This window comes from Euprymna scolopes, chromosome 10 (genome assembly GCF_053919585.1).
Source record: "Euprymna scolopes isolate OS-2025 chromosome 10, ASM5391958v1, whole genome shotgun sequence".
In the NCBI taxonomy this organism is placed as follows: Eukaryota; Metazoa; Mollusca; class Cephalopoda; order Sepiida; family Sepiolidae; genus Euprymna; species Euprymna scolopes.
The window spans coordinates 62,480,331-62,501,724 of NC_136491.1; the positions used below are offsets into that span (position 1 = coordinate 62,480,331).

General features: G+C 35.8%; 2 protein-coding genes across 5 annotated transcripts in view; one reads left to right on the top strand and one right to left on the bottom strand.

The window, feature by feature from the left end:
- LOC145286012 (rab-like protein 6) overlaps positions 1–21,394 on the bottom strand; it is a 254,354-nt gene that overhangs the window by 208,252 nt on the left and 24,708 nt on the right. For all 4 annotated transcript variants that reach the window (XM_080134625.1, XM_080134622.1, XM_080134621.1 and 1 more), the window contains exon 2: positions 6,238–6,344. Coding sequence is in view for 2 of the 4 variants with exons in the window: in XM_080134622.1 (XP_079990748.1) it covers positions 6,238–6,344 (107 nt within the window). In the remaining 2 variants the exon portion in view is untranslated. The remainder of the gene's footprint in view (positions 1–6,237; positions 6,345–21,394) is intronic.
- Positions 1–21,394, top strand: part of LOC145286014 (aspartate--tRNA ligase, mitochondrial-like) — a 517,834-nt gene that overhangs the window by 44,527 nt on the left and 451,913 nt on the right. The window lies entirely within an intron of this gene.

Consider the following 21,394-nt stretch of genomic DNA (forward strand, 5'->3'; position numbering starts at 1 on the left):
CCTTGTTATGCAAAATGTCCCATGACTCTTACTTGAAAATACCTACAATTTCAACTCTATTTGCACCTACTGAAAACCTGCCCATATATCTATTCACCTAATTATGCATGACTCAAAACTTGCTGTTTTATCCATACTATATTGCACTTACACCTTGACCCTCCTATCATCTAAAATAGTTTGGGCACAACTCGTAGCTCAATTCTTAATACCTACTCATACTGTAACATTATCCTAGACCTAAGCTAACATAAATAAAATAAATAAAAAGGGTAAGACTCAAACCACATTATCTCCTCCCTAAAAAGCCTTCTTACAATCATAGATGCTTACACTGCATGAACTCCACTCACCCCCTTTATCCATTAACAATTAAATAGCAATGTCCCTAAATCACTTTGAGGAGTGTAACTAATCAGCAGAGATATAACCCCCACAAACTAACCCAGTAACATTAACTAACCACGCGGGGTCGCAGAAATACTTGGATTAGAACCTAGGCGCGGAGAAAACCCTCTCAGTGCTGACGGACCAAGTAGGTCTTCCCAGATCATCCGTCTAGGAGAAGGAAAACTCTGAAACTAAACCAAAGGGGAGGGAAGCCTCTTCAGTCTTGGATGACAACCTTCCTAGAGCTGGTGACTCAAACAAATTCACTGGTTTGCAAACCTAAACTGCTTAAGGAGTAGATAGGTTTTGTCTATCGCCCGGCTTCCATACTCCTCCTTTGCCTATTAGTCAAGCGCAGAGACACTATCTCAGTGATTCGACAGAAACACCCAGTGGTAGATCTTGTTTCCTGGCTAGGGCAACGAACGCAGTTTTTCCCCATTCCCAGCACACCCCACCCCTAAAACTGGACATTTGGGAATGCTTGAGTATGATACATGCCTGAGCAATTAGATTGGGTTGACCTTCTTCTAATGGGTTGAGGGTACCGGATTGACAGTTCCTGGCTACTGTTCCAGACTGGTAGTACAGGCGCCCTAACTCTTTGGTAGCGCTTAGAGCGGCTGCTCCATCAACAGTTGAATAATATCGGGTTGTTTGTAGTGCCATGACGCGCATGGAAAGGGACCCTGCACTCATCCCCGGTGGGCTTTCCTGAGGCCACAATCCTAATTGGAGAAAGGTCAGCTGATGGTCTACTTGTGATGCATGTCTGATGCTCTGCATAACCTCTTGTTTAGCTCCCCCTTACCTAAACTGAAACTCTTTAAAAAAGAATATGACAACAGTACAATCTAAAAATAAGCTTAAACCAGGCTTAGGGACAAACAAATTCAACTTGCCTCCTCCCTTGAGGCTTGCATTCACAAATATCCGTGGGCTTAGAGCTAATTTAGCTGATGTTGAAGCATTTCTCTTAACAAATACCTCGGATATCTTAGCACTAAGTGAGACTAACCTACACTCCTCCATCCCCTCTAACTACTTTAACATGCCTGGATATCTCCCACTCTGCCGTAAGGACTGACAGATACATGCACGGACTTGGAGTTTACATTCGTAATACCCTCCCCCTGACTTGAGAAACAAACCTAGAAACAGATTATCAAGCCTTTATGTGCTTTAGACTAAACATGCAACACAATATTAGCTACTATTATTTTCTCTATTGCTCTCCCTCGACTCAGGACTGCACCATAATAAACAAAGCCTCTGACAGCATAGACACGGCACTGTCCCTCGACACTAGCGCACAAATACATGTATTTGGTGACTTTAATGTCCACCACAAAAACTGGCTTGGATTCTCTACTTACACAGATGCAGCGGGCAGCACAACTCATAGCTTCACTATATCTCACTCCCTATCACAAATTGTTACATTTCCAACCCGTTTCCCTGACCAGGAAGAACAACACGCATCACTTCTAGATCTGTTTTTGACCACAGTTCCCGATGACTGCATAACGAAGGCCCACAGCCCACTCGGGAATCTGATCATGCAGTGATAATGGTTGAAATTGCACTAAACTCTACAGTCAAAACTGAAGAGTCAGTGCTCAAAACAACGAGATATTATAAAAAGGCTAACTGGGAAGCCATCAGAGAACTAATCAGAGATGCCCCATGGAGAAATATTTTTTCTCTCCCTGCTGAACAGTGTGCAAACGAGACCACTGACTGGTTCAAAACTGCAATCGAAGCGCATGTTCCCATGCAGAAATTTTATAGTAAGCCCCACTCTCCCCAATGGTTTACGTCGACTTGCGCAACTGCCATTGCTCAAAAGCAGCATGCATACCGTAGGTTTAACCGACATAAGTCCAGTTCAAACAGACTGAAGTATATAGAAGTTAGAAATAACGTTAAGAAAGAAATAGTGACAGCTAACAGAGAATTTACGGAAACCACTTAAAAGCGCATCGAAGCACAAAAACTAGGAACTCGAGATTTCTGGAAAATCTACAACAGTGTAGTAAATAATGAGCAATCAACAATTCGCCCACTAACCAACAATCATGAGGTTGTCTCCTCAACAACCGAGAAGGCTAACATGCTTGCCAGTCGGTTTGCCTCAAACTCCACACTGGACCTTTTCAACCACCCCCTACTTGACTTTCCTATGCGGACAGACGCCACGCTAGACGATCTGAAAACCACCCCTGCTCAGGTGCATGCTATCATAAAAAACCTTGACACTTCAAAAGCATGTGGACCCGATCTTATCCCAGCTGTGCTATTAAAAAAGTGCTCAGCCGAAGTAGCTCCAGTTCTCTCCAAACTCTACAACAAATGCCTTAATGAAGCTTGCTGCCTTAATGAAGCTTGCTTTCCGGACTGTTGGAAAACTGCTTCTGTTGTACTAGTATTCAAGAATTCTGGCGAAAGGACTGACCCATCAAATTATCGCCCCCATTAGCCTCCTCCCACTTCTTGCCAAAATATTTGAGACCTTAATTAACCATGCTCTAGTCCATCACCTTACAGATGCTAAACTTCTGACTGACAAACAATATGGATTTAGACAAGCCCGTTCAACAGCAGACATCCTAACTAATCTCTGAACGTATATACCATTCACTGGACAAAGCGGGGGAGGGCAGAGCGGTAGCTCTAGATATATCTAAGGCTTTTGACAGGGTATAATTACAAGAAACCCTCTCTACCACCTATAGCAATGGCCAATAACTCTTTATCTGAGAGTACATCTTTCAAACTCCTTGGCCTAACGGTCACAGGAAACATGAGTTGGAACAATTACATTGAAGGCATTGCCAGGGCCGCTGCAAGAAAGGTGGGCTCTCTCTACCGTGCTAGACAACTACTAACACCTGAAAGTATCCTGTACCTCTATAAGGCCACCATTCGCCCATGTATGGAGTATTGCTGTCACATCTGGGCTGGTGTATCTGCTACTAGTCTGTCGCTCCTTGACAAGGTTCAAAAGAGAGTCGCAAACCTGATAGGCCCTGAACTGACATCTAAGCTTCAGCCTCTGTCCCATCGACGAAATCTTGCTGCCCAAATCCCTACATAGTACCCCAGTAGTTGTTGCCCCTGATAGTACACCAAAGTGGCAATTTGCCTTGCTTGGGGTGAAAATGTAATAAAAAAAAAAAATTAAAAAAATGTCATATGCAAATGCCATGATCTCTTAATTCTATCTAGTTTGCAAGAATGAAACTATATATAGAAATAAATGAAAGAGTAAAGTAAGAAACCTTTTGTATATATTACTCAAATTGTAAACAAACAGACAGGAATACAAATTTATATATATATAGATGGGAAATTACATAATACATAAATATTCAATTAATTTTTCTAACTCAATATAATATAAATATGAAAATTAGATAGCAAAAATTGTAGTGCCAATGCTCTTCCATATAAATTGACCCAGACTATAGTAAACACGTGAAATGATGATGTTGCAGATAATGGTAACGTTGTACAAGTTTGGAGATGCATAGTGAACTGTTTAGAAAAAACATAATACTCACATGCATATGTTTCAATTTCTTTCTGTTTAAAATTTTTTTTTATTATTAGGTACAATATCACAATAAGTAGAGGATTGGCTCTTATAATAATAAATATGACATCTGAATAAATTAAATAGCATATTTATGCATATTTTATGACTGGGCTATGTTGGGCGACGTGTTAGTAATTAAGTAGATTTTTATTTTGGGCTTTATTCCAGTTTTTAAAGCATTTAACAGCAACAAGACATTTTATGTGATTGGTAAACATTTAACATGTGTATTGAATATGCTTAAGAAATCACTTGATTATTTCCCTTGCATATACACTCACTCAGGAATCTGAGTAGTAGTAGTAGTAGTAGTCAGTTGTTTCTCTAGCAATCATGACAACATGAGCCTATTGATTTAAGTTCTAATATGTAACATGCTTGGCAGCTAAAATATAGAAAGGGTAAAATATGGCGTATTAGTAACATATTTTACTTGTCTCTTTGCTAAGCATGCTACATATTCATTAGAATTTCATTCTACTCAAGTAGCAATACACATGAAAAAATTGTAAAATGGCTTAAAATATCTCAATAATGCCATACATGATCTGAGAAAGAATCTTTTTAAACCTGATTGAAAATAAGGAATTGAAGATTACTTTTATACCTTGCACGGTTAAGTATTTCCCCATCACACACATACACACACTTAAAGTGTTTCATATTTCTTTACGCTGCTTTTTCAGTAAAAATGTTATGTTTGTTAACACACAAAATTAAATGAAATTTGGCATGTAAGTATACTTTTGTGCAAGAAATCAGAATATGCCACTGAAAATCTCAAGAAATTAATAATTTCCAAATAATCTGCAGTAAATGAACAATACCTTAAAAATATGATGCATCCAATAAAAATGAAAAGTTAAAACTCCAAATTGAATTCTAATGCATTTTATGGACAAAAAACTGAAATCTAATACTAGGGCTTCTGTTAAATTGCTCCCCGCCTCCCTAAAATATATGCTTCTCCACTTTTAGGCAATTATGTATGAACATTCTGTAAATCTTGTACCTTTTTTTTTTTTGAGACAATTATGTGGTTTTAAGAGGATGAGGGGGCTTGTCATTTGGATTTTTGATTAGCAGTTAGGCTAGAGACAATTACATGTATACATCCTGAAAACTTGGCAAAAAGATAAATAAAAACAATTATTTTAGAGTAGAGAATTACAAATAAATATGTAAAATCATCTATTTTCGGGCCATTATAGTGTTTTACGGCACTAAATTTTTCTATGGGAGATAAATCCTCATGGACAATAAGCAAGATTGATGGGGTAGGAGTAAAAATCTTACAAAACATGTCTGTTCCATGGCGTTATCATAAATTTGTTAAAAACTCTTGAAATATGTACATTTATTATTTATTAATGCATATGAGAAAATATTCAATTGCAAACAAAATGGTAGTATTTCGAGGACATAAAGTGCATTGGTTTTTATAATATAACTATTTTTATATAACTATCCCGAAGTTGATGATTATTGAAAGCGTATTTATGGTCAATGGTAATTGTGAATTAAAGCTTTAAAAAGATCATCGTCTTTCCTTCGTTTCCTTATCTTTTCTCATTCTAAAATGTAACATTCACAGAAAAATGGAAACATTGTTTGCAACTATGTCACATGGCCAGATCACCATTAGAAAATAAAATAATGCTGATTAACAAATTGTGTTTCCTCTTGCAATTTATCAAGACAGTTCTGGGAATTTTAGCATTCAGAAAAAAGGAAAAATTGTCCACTAAGCAAGAGTTTTTTCATACCAGAGCATTGACACAAATGAATGCTAAAGAAAACTAAATTTTCAAATCATTTAATACATAAGAATGGTAAAGACAACAGTAAGTTTTCAGACTACCTAACAACTATTTCAGAACATCAGAAATGATATTGACAAATGTACATCTACACATGAACTTAAGAAAACACAAATGTTTACTACACCATAAAAATGAAACCTATGTAACAGTTAACGTTATTTAGTAAGGATACTGCAAGAGAAATGAGTTATCAATAAAATAAGTCATTTTTTTTTTTTACTTGCAATATCCTTTAGATAGGTGCATTATGCATTGGACATACTGTTATTGGATATTTTTGTGAAACAATCCTAATTTATATGCAATTAAAATGCAAATAATCCTTTGTTTCTTAAATAGTTCCTTTTCAGTTTTTGGTCTTGTTGAATTTACATGAGTGCCAGAAGTATATTGGAAATTTTTCGTTTAATTTTAATTTTGTCTTACCTGAATTTCTTCTGTGGGAATATACTCCTCTCGGAACTTCTGGCCTTGAAGTCTGTAGAACAAACATGTTTTGCCAACATTACGATCACCACGAATAACTATTTTCACTGAAAAAAACAAACAAATTTTGTAAATATCATGATCAGAAGTATTTTTTGATTTTAATATATCTTATTATAATTACTAAAACACTGAATCAAAGTTTGTTTTCTAAGACTTTTCCTTATATGATTTAATGACACAAAATGCATAGACTATTCCTTAATTTTGGGATTGAGCAATGTTTGAAAAAAATCAATTAAGTCCAGAGCCCCCAAAACAAACACACACACACAAAATAAGCCAAACAAGATGGCATGGGGTCAACACCAGTTGTCTTCTGAGGCACATGACATCAGTAAACAAACAGATAAAACAGAGTTGTCTTGATTTTTCATCACAAGATGAATTTTTAATAGGGAACAATTTATTAAAAAAAAAAAAGGGGGGGAAAATATATATTAAGTATTTATTTTTTTAATGTAGGGGTTTGCTTTTTTTTATTTATAAAGCTTTAATAAATGCAAAGATTATGCTTGTATTGTTCTAAATTCTTAATTTAAAAAGTTCATTCTCTACAACTATTAGATTTATATTTTTCTTATTTTAAAAATGTGCACCAAAGGTTTCGGCACCAAGGCATCCTTCTTTTTTCTTATTTTGTGGGATCTTTAAAATCTAACTGATCAAAGAAAAAAAATCTCAATTCTTCTGAATAAAAATAGTTTTTTTTTTTATCAATTAGATTAATTAATGATAATTTGTAATTAACTGAACAAGTGATCCATCTCTCACTTGTGTTTTTCTTACTATGTTGATTAAACTAGTGCAATATTTGTATAAGCATTTAGAGAAAGAGTGACTTTTTCAGTTTTTCTTTTTGATTATTTTCACATATAATTTACATAGTGTTCACAACATAAACACTTATGTAAATAATAGATCACTTTACATCGATAATTTACAAGTAAAGAAACTCAATATTTTACTTATGCAAAAACAATGTTGTAATAGAATCATAACAGTTTATGCATTTTCAGATTAAATTAAAGTGGAATAAATAGTATTAGTGACCCAATAATTTACATGTATGTCTAACAGATGTTACAAAGCTAAATGTTCTCGTATGTTGGGCGATACAATATGATCAATGGAGTTTAAACTTGGGTTAACTTTCCCAATAAAACAGGTATGTTGGTTAGCCTAAAAGATTTAAAATTAAAACAATTGCTACAAAGATTAAATGATGTTAAACATAATATAAAGTAAAAAAAAAATATTGGTGTTATGTGTGGACGTTCTATTCGGAAGGAAATTGTTCATGAATATAACAGACTACATGGGAATAGGATCAAGAGAATATCTTCCATTCTGACTTGCTGACAATAAAACAGGACATTAAATAAGATACAATAACATGACTGGTCAATACAGGGCTGTATCAGAAAATCAGATTAAAAAGAAAAGGTTAAAATTATATGGCAAAATGGATGACATTCAGAAATTTAGATATTTTTGGCCATTTTGCTAATAATAGCTTGAAAACTTGTCTTAGACATGTACTTTAGAATTTCATGTGAAAAATATAAAGCATTTTTTTTTAAAATTTCTAAACATTAATTTTGAGACTGAAGTGATCTGACACAAAAGAATTATTTATCTCTATGTTAACAAAATACAATTTTTCCAGTAACTTGCGACATAGGAAGAAAATAATTTCCTATGCACAACTTATATGCCCACTTCCTACACTTACTAAAACATGTTCCTATTTCTAAGACCACTTCCATCAAATTTTATATCTTTGGTGGAGGTTGGAATCAGTGATAATACTATTTCATTATTATCGACCTTTCACTCTTATTTGATAGGCAGCATTTATAATAACACTAAACAATTAAAAAAAAAAATAACATGGAATACAATCTTAAGTTACCAGATTAAAATAGAAACTCTTCTGACTACCTGAATTTAATTAGTTTTCTATTCTTTTTAAAATGTGTCTCCTGTTTTTGACATGTTACTTCTAATTTACTAATTATTTTGTTTGGTATTTATACAGAATATGGATCGTGCTATTTCTTTTTTTTTTTAATAAGATTTTTAAGTTAAATAAAATGTTAATGGTATTGTGTGTTTATTCAATTGTTATAGGAAAGTACAGGATAATTAAATATGCCCCCACCTTTCCCATGTTAAGAATAAGTTTCTAAATGTTATTTCAACAGTTTGTATTCTGCAAATGTACTTATTGTTTGTCCAATATGATTTGGATTTAATTGTTCCTATTTACTTATCTCCCCACATGGGCAAATTTAGGCACAATGTCGGTTCTTAATGTGGGAAACATCCAAGTCCCCAAAAAAGGGGACACTTTAATTTGAAATAAAAATAAAAAATATTGCTAAAGTATGGAACGATTTCTACTCATTTACTGAGGATAGAATAGACTAATTGTAGCATTAAACTATGCTTTGTTCCTATAGTCAGGTTCCTAATGGCACAATTTTAACGTTTGTGGGAACTTTTTGGAGATTTGCAAATCTATACAGTTTTGGAAAGGTTATTGTCTAAGGAATCAGAAAACCAATGTTTGCATTTGCCCAGATGCCTATATGGCGGCCATATTGGATTTACAAAATGGCCGCCGTAAAATGTACGTTTTGTAATATCTTGGCTTCTAAATACGCTGGAACACTGATTTTAACTGCTAAACCTACATTTTCAGGGTCCAGGAAGCCACTGGTGGTAGTTATAAAATTTTCCCATATGTATATATGGCAGCCATATTGGAATTTTACAAAATGGCTGCCGTCAAATGTATGTTTTGTAATACCGCGGCCTCTAAATAAGTTGGAACAATGATTTTAACTGCTAAACCTACATTTTCAGTGTCAAGGAAGTCAATGGTCCACGTGATCATTTTATCTTTTGTACCCCACCCCCCTTTTGAAACACATAATCCAACATATGAGTAAAAAACTTAACAACCCTGGCAGTTAGTCAGAAAATTATTTTTATTGAAATGCCTTTTAACTGTAAACTTTGAATGTTTGTGCAACCATCTTAAACATAATTAGATGTTTGATCATAGTCTATGTATAATAATCATCATCAACATCATCATCAACATCACTTTCATACATCACAGCTTGGGAATCTTCATCGTTTTCGCACTGGCTGCTGCACCGACACATATCAGTACAAGCTAAGTCTTTAGACCTGCAGGAGCATCTGCCAGAAGAACAGTCAAATATACATTTGCATGTGATCATCTCAAGAATGGCCTTAGGGGCTGGGAGGACCTCTGTGGTCGTTGGTTTTAGGGTGCCATCCAAATCTTTGAAGTACCTATTTTCCAGGGGATCCAGTTGTGAAATCTGCAGAGCAATGGTTGCTTGTGCCCATACCCTTGCTTGGACATAGACTCTTAAAATATGCTGCTTTAGAGCTCCAGGTGTTGGAGGGAGCCTGTCACTTTCTGCCCTATGCTTGCAGAACAGATGCCATCGCAGTTCAGGGATTGTTTTTATGTTGATCCCTTTTGGCGAGTAAGCTGCACATACAAAGGATTCCAGTTTTGACAGCATTCCATCTGTCACTTCTGCTTCATCCATAAGCATTTGCAGAGCATTGACAACATCTGAGTCTGCTTTGAGGTAGATCTGTAGCCAGGTTGTCTTGCATATACGAGAGAACCTCCCTGTGTTGTCGGTCCCAGTGAACGCATGGAAGGCTGGCAAAGCCTTTGCTCTTTCTTTACCTAGAGCTCGCCACAGTGGTTCAATTTGTATAACACAAGAGGACATAGAAATGGACGTGTTTTTCAGCAATAGGTCATAGTTTGCTGTGACTACCACTAAAACGTCCGTATCTGGAGAGAAAAATACTAACTGTGCATCAGGTGGGTTTCGCTGTGAAGCCAGCACAGCCTGGTGGATAAGCAGCGTGTCTGCTTCCTCATGGTTATTTACTTCAAAGACCAGGTCTCTGTTGCTCTTAGTGTATCCAAAAGCAGATATGATGATCAGCTTGGATGATCCCTTGTTATACTCTAGAGTTTGGGCAGCAAGATAGTCAGTCAGATCAGCCTTCGTCTTGTCATGGGAGAGGAACCTCCTCATTGGGATGTGTTTGATGTTAGTGTCATCTCTGACTTGATACTGAACAGAAGCTTTTCCTTGTCTTCGTTTTTCTCTGGTTGCACTTTTCAGAGAATCTGCTCGGTATGTGTCAAAAACTAGGATGATTTCATCATAATCTCGTGTTAGTTGCATCAGTCTGTCATTGAAGCAGCTACTCAGATCCTTGAGTGTCACTAGAGTCGTTGGTTTCTTGCTCAGCTTCTGCACAAGCACCATGCCATCCACCAGTGCTATCTTCCGACTTGGCTGATCAGTAGATGTGGGCTCTGTAAATCCTGTATACGTTGCATCTTGGTGGGTAGAATTTCCAGCTTGAGATGACTGGTCTTCATGGGGCATGTCTTCTCTTGTCAGCTTCTCAAGTAGATGGATTAACTTGGACTTGTTGTAGCATGGCAGCATTGTTCCATCAGGGGCAAACAGTGCTCTTGGTGTCAGAGTGAATTCATGGTTTCCTATGGCCTCTTTCTGGTTGATGTCTTGGCTTGACCTGGCAAGTACCATCAGCTTTGCAAACAGGTCCTTGGTCTCCTTCAGATCCACAGTATTGTCTCTGAGTTTCACTATAATCTTCTTGTTCCCAGAAAGGAACATCTTGTTGTTCTCTTTCTTCACAGGGGCCCAGAGGCTGACATCTCCATTGATCCGTTCTGACACGTAATCCTTATACAACTTCTGTCCAGTGACATCAATATTCAAGATATGTGGTACATACTCATCTGGGATGTAAGCATTAGTGATCACATTGTACAGCTTTTCCACTTTAGTGTTAAAGGGGTTTCCATGGCTGAGCAAAGCTTCCTTGATCTTGTCGACTGTACCATGTGCCCTCTGGACTGCACTTGGTCCAAGCTCATGATGCTCTGTGATTCTGTCAGCTTCCATGCCAAACTGACTCTTGAACTCTTTTAAAGAGCCATGTCAAAGGTAATGACTGTGGGGTGATCTTCCCCAACTGCCAACTTTCTCAGCTTATTTGCTTGTACGATCACAGTTAGTAGAGTTGACCACTCGTGTGCCACCTCAGGGAGTAGTGGTAAGGCTCCAACCTATGTTTAGGGAAGGCTTTCAGACAGCAGTGAGTTGTATCCTGCCCAGCCTGGAATCTTGCTGGAGGTTTCTCGAGGTTTCATTCTGGATAAAGTAGATGCAACAACCCATCCAAGTTGTGTCAGCTGATAGGATTCTGAGATCCCCTGGCCAATGGCAAACTGTTCTGACCGCTTGGTAGCCTGTGGTTTGGGCTTATTACAGTGAAGCATGTCTACATGATAGGGTGTGACTGATATACTCTTTGCATCACCTATAATCAAAGGTTCTGCAACAGGTTCTTTAGAAGGGTCAACTTTCTGGTACACTGCTGTGATGGTTCCGTGGGTGGTTCCCTTCCCATCAGGAGTATCCTCTGCAAAATCTGTGTTATCTACGGCGAAAAACACAAAGGTCCCCTTCTTCAGGAATGGTGGTACATAGAGGCCTTGGTATGCTCTAGTGTTTTCTACAACAGCATTTGCCAGAGCAGTTTCCATGAGAAGGACACGGCGATGTGAAATAGCGTAGCCATGAGCATTGAGAAGATTCAACAGCTTCTTGTTGCGTGTGTCATGGTGGACAGTCAGTGCCAGTCCCAGAACCTGAGAATTCCCTCGTGAACGGGGTGACTTAAATGCTGATTCATTGCTTGGCTTGTACCTTACCTGTTTACTGGATTTGAACCCATACATGATATTCTGGCTCACCGTCAGTTTTGCTCGGTCAACATCTTTAGTTCTCTTTACAGTTTCCAGCTTTTCAGCAGGCCCAACCATTATCCAATGGATTAAGGTGTATAATTCAGCTGGAACATCATTATTGTCACTAGATACCTGCATGACATTTCTTTCCTTGGGCTCTTTGAAGGTTACAATGCTTTTCCTTATCACCTGTGCTGCTTTGTAGATTGTCTTCATGCTGTTCTCCTCCTTACCAGTTGTCATTGAGGTATTAACCATGTCCTCTTCACATGCATCTGGGGAGTAGAGGACAGTTGGCTTCCTTATGTTTGGTCGAACAGACTTCAGGTGTGGCAAATAAGTAAGGATCCTTTCTTTCAGCCATTTTCTACTGAATACAGGTACATGACCTTCAAAAACTTCCGAACCAAGCATATTAACATAAGTCGTTTCAATATCATCCATCCCAAGATATGCTTTGTTTTTTGTTTCTACATCAATAAGATTTATCAGCTCAAGCAGACTCGCCTTTTGTAGAAAGGGTTCTTCAGCAGTTTTTCTAGTGTTAGTATCTCGAAGAGCATGGAACACATTTTGGGTCCAGCAAGCTTTGTGGTATAGGGCATCAATTGCATGTGCATCACCTGGTGATATGCAGGTGTTCAGCCTAGTTTTCAGTGCAGGATTATGGGACCTTTCCACAGTATCTTTGAGAGTTTTACCTGCATTCTCAGTCCTGATCTGGTACAGTTGTTGGCCATTGTCCTGTTGGCAGAAGAAGCACTCTTTCTTATCCAGTGGACTTGTATGTGATCGTGTGAATGGCAATGCAGAACCAGATGTAGAGGTGTCTGGAACAGCCTCTTCTGTAATTCCTCTTTTCTGCCCAGGCTTTTTGGCAGTGTAGTGTCCTGTAGCTAAAGCGTGTGCGATGCGATCTCTTGCACGTTGTATTTCAACTTTGTTAGTTGCACTCGAATGACATGAGCGATGCCAGACCGCCCTCTCTTCACACAATGTTTCTGGTGTGCAGTTCTGCAATCGCCTTTGGATTTGGATATAGTCCCCATCATTCAAACTAGCCCTCTCTAGAATTACTTGCAGTACGAGCCCATAGGACTCTAATCGAGGATGTTGCACCAAGACTTTCTTTTTATGATCAGACTGGCAGAGAATGCACTGCTTCCAGTTAATGGACTCCTTGGTTTGACATGCTTCCTCTCTACTTTGCGACTCATCACTCATGCCTCACCTACAAACAAAGAGAGAATTACAGTAATGTTAGAATAGCAATACAAAAACTACAAGTTCTCAAAGTATCAGAGGTAAATTAACAATTTGAATTAGTGATATAAAAGCAAGATTTTTTAGGAACAGCTGAAATATGAATTTATAAATGATACATATTTTTTATTACAAAGATATTGCAATAAAACAACACCACATCAGTTTGAACCCAGTTATGCATCTAAAGGTTAATGTTAAAGATGTTGTTGCTTTATAACTACCACCATTGGATTCTATGACCCTGAAAATGTAGGTTTAGTAGTTAAAATCAGTGTGCCGACTTATTTAGAGGCGAAGATATTAAAAAAACGTACATTTTACAGCGGCCATTTTGTAAATTCCAATATGGCTGCCATATACACATCTGGGAAAATTTTATAACCACCGCCATTGGTTTCCCTGGCCCTGAAAATGTAGGTTTAGCAGTTAAAATCAGTTTTTCAGCTTATTTAGAAGCCAAGATATTCAAAAACGTACATCTTATGGCGGCCATTTTGTAAATCCAATATGGCCGCCATATACGCATCTGGGCAAATGCAAACATTGGTTTTCTGATTCCTGAGACCAAAACCTTTCCAAAAATGTATAGATTTGCAAATCTCCAAAAAGTTCCCACAAAATTACATTAGGAACCTGACTACTAGCAAAGAGGCCAAGGAAGAATCTATCGATAAAATAGGATGGGAGTATGTATTAAATATATTAGAAACCGGTACTAGTGCAGAGAGTGATCCGGACGTAAATAATAACATTATTTAAAAAGCCATTCTTAACATGGGGAGGGGGGGGTGTTTTGTACCTATTCTATACTTTAACCTTACAATTGAATAAAAGAACGTCATAAAACTTTAATTAAACTTGGAAATACGATTAAAAAAATAGCGCGGATCACTCTCTGCACTAGCACCTAGAAACCAAATGTTCCTGATGCATATATCATTTTTGGGGGGAGGGGGGAGCATATTGATTCATGACCATTTCATAGTTCCTTTGCATGTTGGATTGGAGTGGGGGAGGGGTCGGAAAATTTGTTTATTCTCCACAAATTACAGTTTTAAATGATTTTATTACACATGCATTTTTCAAAAAATTATTTTATGGACGGTAGGGGACTCATTTTCTAAATTATTGACCACTATGTACTTCAAAAGCGCAACATAGAACTCCTCCATATATGCCACCCAATGTAATTTTATGTTGGTTAACATTATCATAACTTTTGTACCATTCAAAAGAAGCCTAAAATAAACTGCTAATTATTTAAATAAAAAAAGTTTTCACCGTATGAAAATGCGAGATTACAATCGTGTTTACATTATGAACGTCTTAAAACAATGTCCTTATTTAGAGACTATTTTTAGCAAGTAGGCATACATATGTTCAATAAATCTATCAAAAATCAATTAATCACTTATGAATCAATTCATATTTAAAATGCAGTTTTCGAAAAATATATGTGGGGAATATTTTTTGTACATGATGTCCCCTATTTCATTTTATAAAATAGGAACAAAATGTGTTACAATCTGTCCAAATTTTAACATATATACTGAAGTAATGAAAGTCAGTTGTGTTTTCTGTGATTTTATACATGTTTAATACTGAATTTATTTTATATTTACCGTGTGTAAACAATGTAAATAAATTCAACATTATTGTTTAGAGAAAAAAGAAGAAAAAAAAATCAACTTTTCATTAATATATACAACTAGCCTGGGTGGCCAGCATTGCCCGGATGTTTTCAGGTGTGCGTTGAACAAAAAAAAAAAGTGGGAATAGGCAGGCAGACTTGAACCCATGATGTGAAGGTTGAAAAGAAAGTGAAAGAAAATCTGATGTCTTACCTCTATGCCATGACACGACCAGAAGACTAAAGATTCAAATTAGATGTAGTCAATCAAATGATGACTTGCAGAAATGGCATTGCTTTTAAACCTCTCACGAAGATCGTTTTTAATGGGGGGGAAAAACCAGCTCCCCTCAAAAAGGAGGCACTCTGGCAGTATCCAAATAAATAGTAATTGTCTCAGTATGAAGGGTTTCCCCTACATTGACCAAGGACCAATTACAGAACAGATATTACCTGGCGAGAAGGCCAGACATTTTATTTATTTGCTTCCCCATGACAGCAAATTAGACACAAGGTCGTTTTTTTATGTGGGGGGAAAACTTGCTCCCCCAAAAAGGGGGTACTCTGGCAGTGCCAAACAAATAGAAATTGTCTCAATACGAAGGATTTCCCGCACATCGCTTTATTTACACAAAAAAGACAAACACTCGAAATGATGGCACAGATGGAATTTTTTAAAACTCAATCAAAAAAGGAGAAACCACGTCCATTTGCGAATGCGAGATATTATGATCTAGAAAGTATAAGAAAACTTCTTCCGGAATCTAACCAACATGAGAAGCCCAATGAAAAAAGCCTTTCGTGGACATACAGAAACGCTTGCACCCATTTTGCCCTCTATATTATAGACTAGCGGGGGTACCCGGCATTGCTTGGGTGTTTGGAGGTGTGTAGTTTTAAATAAAAAAGAAACCGGAGGGGGGTAGGATCGAACTCGAAGCCCTGAGGCGAAGTTTGAAAATAAAATCAGCCAGCCAGAATGAGTTAGTGAAAGAGGTTTGAATTTATTTAAGAACCAAATTGACAGGTGCGCACCCGGAAGTCATCGAGCATTACGACGACAACGACGTAGGTTTGTTTGTTATAAGCGAAGTAAAAAAAGAAAACAACGTTAACACATAAGCGGGGGGAAAAAAAAAACACAAAAAAAACTAACATAAGGCAAACGAACGATGAAAACAGAAAAACGAACACGTGAAAAATGGCTTAAATAAGCCTGTTCGATATTAAAATTTAAAAAAATCGGTGGGTACCCGGGTGTTTTTGGGTGTGTGGTTGGGGGTGGATAAGTGAAATAAAAATAAAACAGAAAAACAAACGTTACATGAAAAATGGCTTGAATAACACTGGTTAAATATTAAAATTTAAAAATCGAAAAAAAAAAAAGAAGACATCTCACACCACGATTCAAACCCAAAACGTTTAGATAATGAACCAACGTGCTAATCAACTGATCTAACGCGACTTACATGAGATTTGTTCAGTTTTTCAACTATTTAAAGTAAATCAGGTCATGACGTCATCTGACGCATGCGTACAACCGGTCGAGAGGGCAGTTTTTGTTGAACCCACCCCTCGGTGGAAAATTGTCGATTTCGGGGTGAAAAAATGAACGTTTTTGGCCAATTTTTCGATATTTTTTGAGCGAAGGATGGAGCTTCAATATGATACCGAGTTTGTGAATTTTTGTTGTCTGTCGAAAGTTTTTAGCACACAAACAAACATAAATACATACATTTTCGCTTTTATATATATACTAGCTGTACCCTGCCACGCGTTGCTATGGCTCAAATTGGCGCAATGGAAAAAAATTCCAAAATGAGAAAAACCATGTTTCTTATAGGTTTAATTTTCCATTTTGTATGGGTACACAGTTTTTCTTGTTCCATTTTCTTAGCTGATGTAGAGATTTTCTGGTTTCTGCATGGAATGAAGATATATTCATCTGTAAAAAGTCCTGTTATGATTGTTGTTTCTATGATATTATTTGTTAATTTTTTTTTACTGCAAGCTATGTGCCTTTGCAAAGCTTGGATTGGTTTATATTTCACAACATGATAATTAGTACGCCAAATTTCAGTTGCAATACATGCGGTGGCATCCCTGGCAAATATAGCTGTTGGATAATTAACCACTTTATCTGCTTTCACAACAGTGTCGATGGATTTGTATTTGACTACCTCACGTGGAATTTTACATTGAATAATAGCGTGGATGTCTTTGTATTGACCTGCAAGAATAGCTCGTTCACTCAGTCAAGTGGAATTCTTATAATTTGAATATCTGCAAAAACCTTTTAAACTAACTCTTCTTTTGATGAAATAAAATTACAGAAGTTAAAAGTCAAAGAATTTTGCCCTTAACTCTGACCAGCTGGCACTTTTTCGTACCCAATTTCCCACAAGTTATGCAAAAGTTTTTGTGCGGATCGAACAGTCTGCAACTGGACATACATATCTTGAGTTAAGTTTAATGTCTTCACATGGAACAAAAAAGTAGAGTATTTGAGGCAAGCACCTATTTCATTTGAATTGAAGAATAACAGGTAACATTTGTCTGAAATCTCCTGCAAGCAAGGATCGACCAAGAGCCTCAAGTGATTTTTTGCGTACCATTGTGCATTCATCCTAAACAATAAGTTTGCATTTCTGCAATATTTTTCCCCATATTGGATGTTTTGGAGATGTTGAACATGAGATTTTTGAAAAATTAAATGTTTCAAAGTAGAATAAATAATTCTTCTACTTGGCAGCAAGGTCGCAGGTATTCCTCATGCAGCAAGGGCTAAGGCTATGTTATTTTGTTACCAAATGGCTGCCAAAATCAATTTAATTAGAAAGGTTTTACCAGTTACTTCTGGTGCTGTTTAAGGTAGCAGTAATTTCCAAATAACTTCTATTCTCACAGTAAGTAAAATAGGATTTATCCATATTTTGACAATGCCTTATTCACTGTAATTAATTTAGGAGACTAATATAGGATGAGGGATTACAGATGGACAGATAGAAAGGAAGATATATAAATAGAAAAGAGAAAGTGAGAGGAAAATAGAGAAAGAGAAGGAGATAGAGAGAGATAAAGGGATTGATAGATAGACAGAGAGATAGATTGAGAGAGGGAAATGGAGAGATGGATAGAGAGAGATATTAAGAGAGGAAGAGAGAGGGGGGAGAGAAACAGAAGGTGAACTACACTTCACCGTTTTTTTTCCTTGTTCAGTAGAGAAGAAATCTTTCGAGACTGAGGCAATTTAAATTTTTTGTTACTATCCAAAGTAGTAATGCATGCGTACGTAACATTTGTTTTTCATTTACTGACGTTGGCTTAGTAACTAAACGATTTATTGATAATTTTGTAACCCTTAAATGCATGCCGGAAGATTTAAATTGGTTCATTATTGTTGTAATGGAAAAAAAAAGTTTCATTCAACACAAAACCAAAAACACATATTAATGATAAATGATTTATTATTCTATTCATTGAAATTTGCTAATTCTTAAATAAAAAAAAAAAAGTTAATAAAAAATAGTTGCTCATGTGCACATGTAAAAATGTTTGTATACGTGAGAAATTATTTTAATCATTTAAAATATTTGGTATTTTTTTTTTTTTTTTTAGATTAGGTCCACCTTATAATCACCCCCAACCTCCTCATCTTAAGACCAGCTTCCGGAATAAACACCATTTTTGGAGGGGAGGGGGGGATGAAAAAATATTTGCAAAATTTAACTGATATTTGTTGTCAGCTTACCCACCCGAAAATACTATTAGAAAAAAAAAAAAAAAAAAAAGGAGGGGTTCAATGCCCGTTGCAGAGAAGTAGATTTATTTATCAATAAAAGCCGTCAAATTGTGGAGGTGGACCTAAATGTAAATATTTATCCAAAAAATTATCCACTAATGTAAATTAAAAAGGTCTGTAAAAGTGAGAAATTATCAATACATGGTTTAGTTATTTTTTTTTTTATATTCATGAAAAGAGTTAAACCAACGTAAGTAAATACATGAATTAGTAACTTTTTTTTCTTTTAATATTAATAAAGAGTAAAACTTTTTTTCCAATATTCATGAAGAGTTAAGCCAACGTAAATAAATAAATGTTTGTAAAAGTGACAAATTCAGGTTAAGTTACTTTTTTTATTCATGAAAAGAGTTAAGTCAACGTAAATAAATAATGTTTGTAATGTAAGTGCGAAAGGCAACGTAAGTAAATAAATGATAAATGTTACGTGCGCATGACTAAGGGGGGGGGAGCTAAGGGAGTGACCATTAAATAATTCTGCTGGTCGCCATGGAACTCAATGGCCAAAGAGTACACCACTTTATTTTAAATATTTATTTTCCAAAGGACTGTTTGAATAAATCAACAACGAATAAAATAGCGCTTCTACCCTTTATTGCCGAAGAGGGGAGACATCATTATATGGTCGAACGATTGCTTCCGGAAAGCGAAAGAATAAAGACATAATGGTCTATTTTTTTTTTTTTTTTTTTTTTTTTTTTTTTTTTTTAAGTTTTAACATTTAAACTAGGTTAAAAGCTTTTTATTTGCCAAAACATTTTTCTGATTCCGAGGCTTATGTGATTTTTTTTCTTTTTGAAACAAAAACTGAATTATTTTCAAGTTCACTTAAACTGGTTTTCACATACTTCTTTTTTTCGACGATTATATTTTAGTATTTTTTTTTTGTTTTTGTCTTCACACCTCTCTCCACCCGGGCTGTGTCTAATTTTTTTCTGAGGGTTGCTAAATATCCTTACTACACCACCTCTTGACACCTGGGCAGTGCCAGGTACCCTGCTATAAACGTAGCATTACAAGTGTATGCTGTATTTTCGTGGACATCGGCAATATTAGATACCTAATGTGCTTCAACAAGTCACATCTTTTTTATTTGTGGACCAATTTTTAAAAGAATTACATTGATGAAAAAAGAATAGAATAAGTATTCTAATGATGTTAATTATTTCTTTCGTGCATTCAATATTTTTATGCTCCAAGTTAAAAATGAAAAACCGGTAAAAACTGACGACAGCAAAAAGGGAAACTGTTTTTTCAATGTTTACATTTCATATGTTACGTTTGGATACAAATGCACGGGGTTAAACGATTGGATATGGCTGAAATTTTACAGGCTATATAAACAAGGAAGTCCATCTCTACTGGTGTTTAGTTTTATTTTTACGACCACAGGAAGCAAAGTTACGACCAAGCAAAGTTGATGAAGAATATTTCAAAATTGATAAGATAAATCAGTATATATCATCTATTTTCATATAGATAATAGTTTCAGAATTATTTTCATGTATAATATTTAAATATTTGATAATTACTAATTGTGCAGAAATTTCTTTAAAATGTTATCTTTTGTAGAAAAATCAAACCTTCTTGGGGAAAACAGACCGCTATGCACTCAGCTGACTAAAGAATAATAAAAAAACCTTTTTCTGCTTTCAAAACGGAGGCAGAAAAATCAGTTTCATTTTTTATTCTATTTGTCAATTTAAAAAATGTATTTTCAAGTTTTTCAAATTTGATTTCCAAACAATATTATTTTGTTGTTTTTAACGCTTTTAGTACACATGTACCAAAAGCGTTAAAAACAACAAAATGTACTAAGTATATGCGTTTCTATTATTGTATTTATAACTTCTTATGTGTACTTAAGGTAGAATTGTGTTTTTTAGTGATAAAAAAAATAATTATATATATATATATATATATATATATATATATATTATGGCTATGTAAAGACTAAATTTAAACTTGTTCGAAAACATTTATTTTAGATTGTGAAATTAAAAAATAAAAATGAATGCATCAGTTTCGAAGCTCGCTCAACAGAGCTAAAATCGAGCTTAATTACGTTTTAAAAAGAAAAGGGGGGAACAATGAATCAGATGAAAAAGTAGGGGGGAATATATGTATAAAAAAAGGGGGGGATCATTAAATAGAAACTAGATTAATCCCTAAGTGATTTTCTTTTTTTTTTGCAAAGAGAAGGTCTCAGAGTCTTAATATATATAGTTTCTAGAATTTTGAGATGGTAAAGAGAGTGCGACTTGCTAAGGATGGAAAAAATGTCTGCACTAAAATTTAAAGCGCAAATACGATTATTTATAAGGTGCTCTCCTATAGATGAGCCATGGGTATTATTCAAAATGTCCGAAGGTAGGTATTTTCCATTTTGAATTTTGGATGTAACATGTTTTACCCTATTATCTAATCTTTGAGATGTTCGCCCGACGTAGCGCGCACCGCAGCTACATTTAAATAAATAAATAATAGAATTGTTATGGTGTGTGTGTGTGTGGAGGGGGGGGAAGAACGTCTTTACAAATTG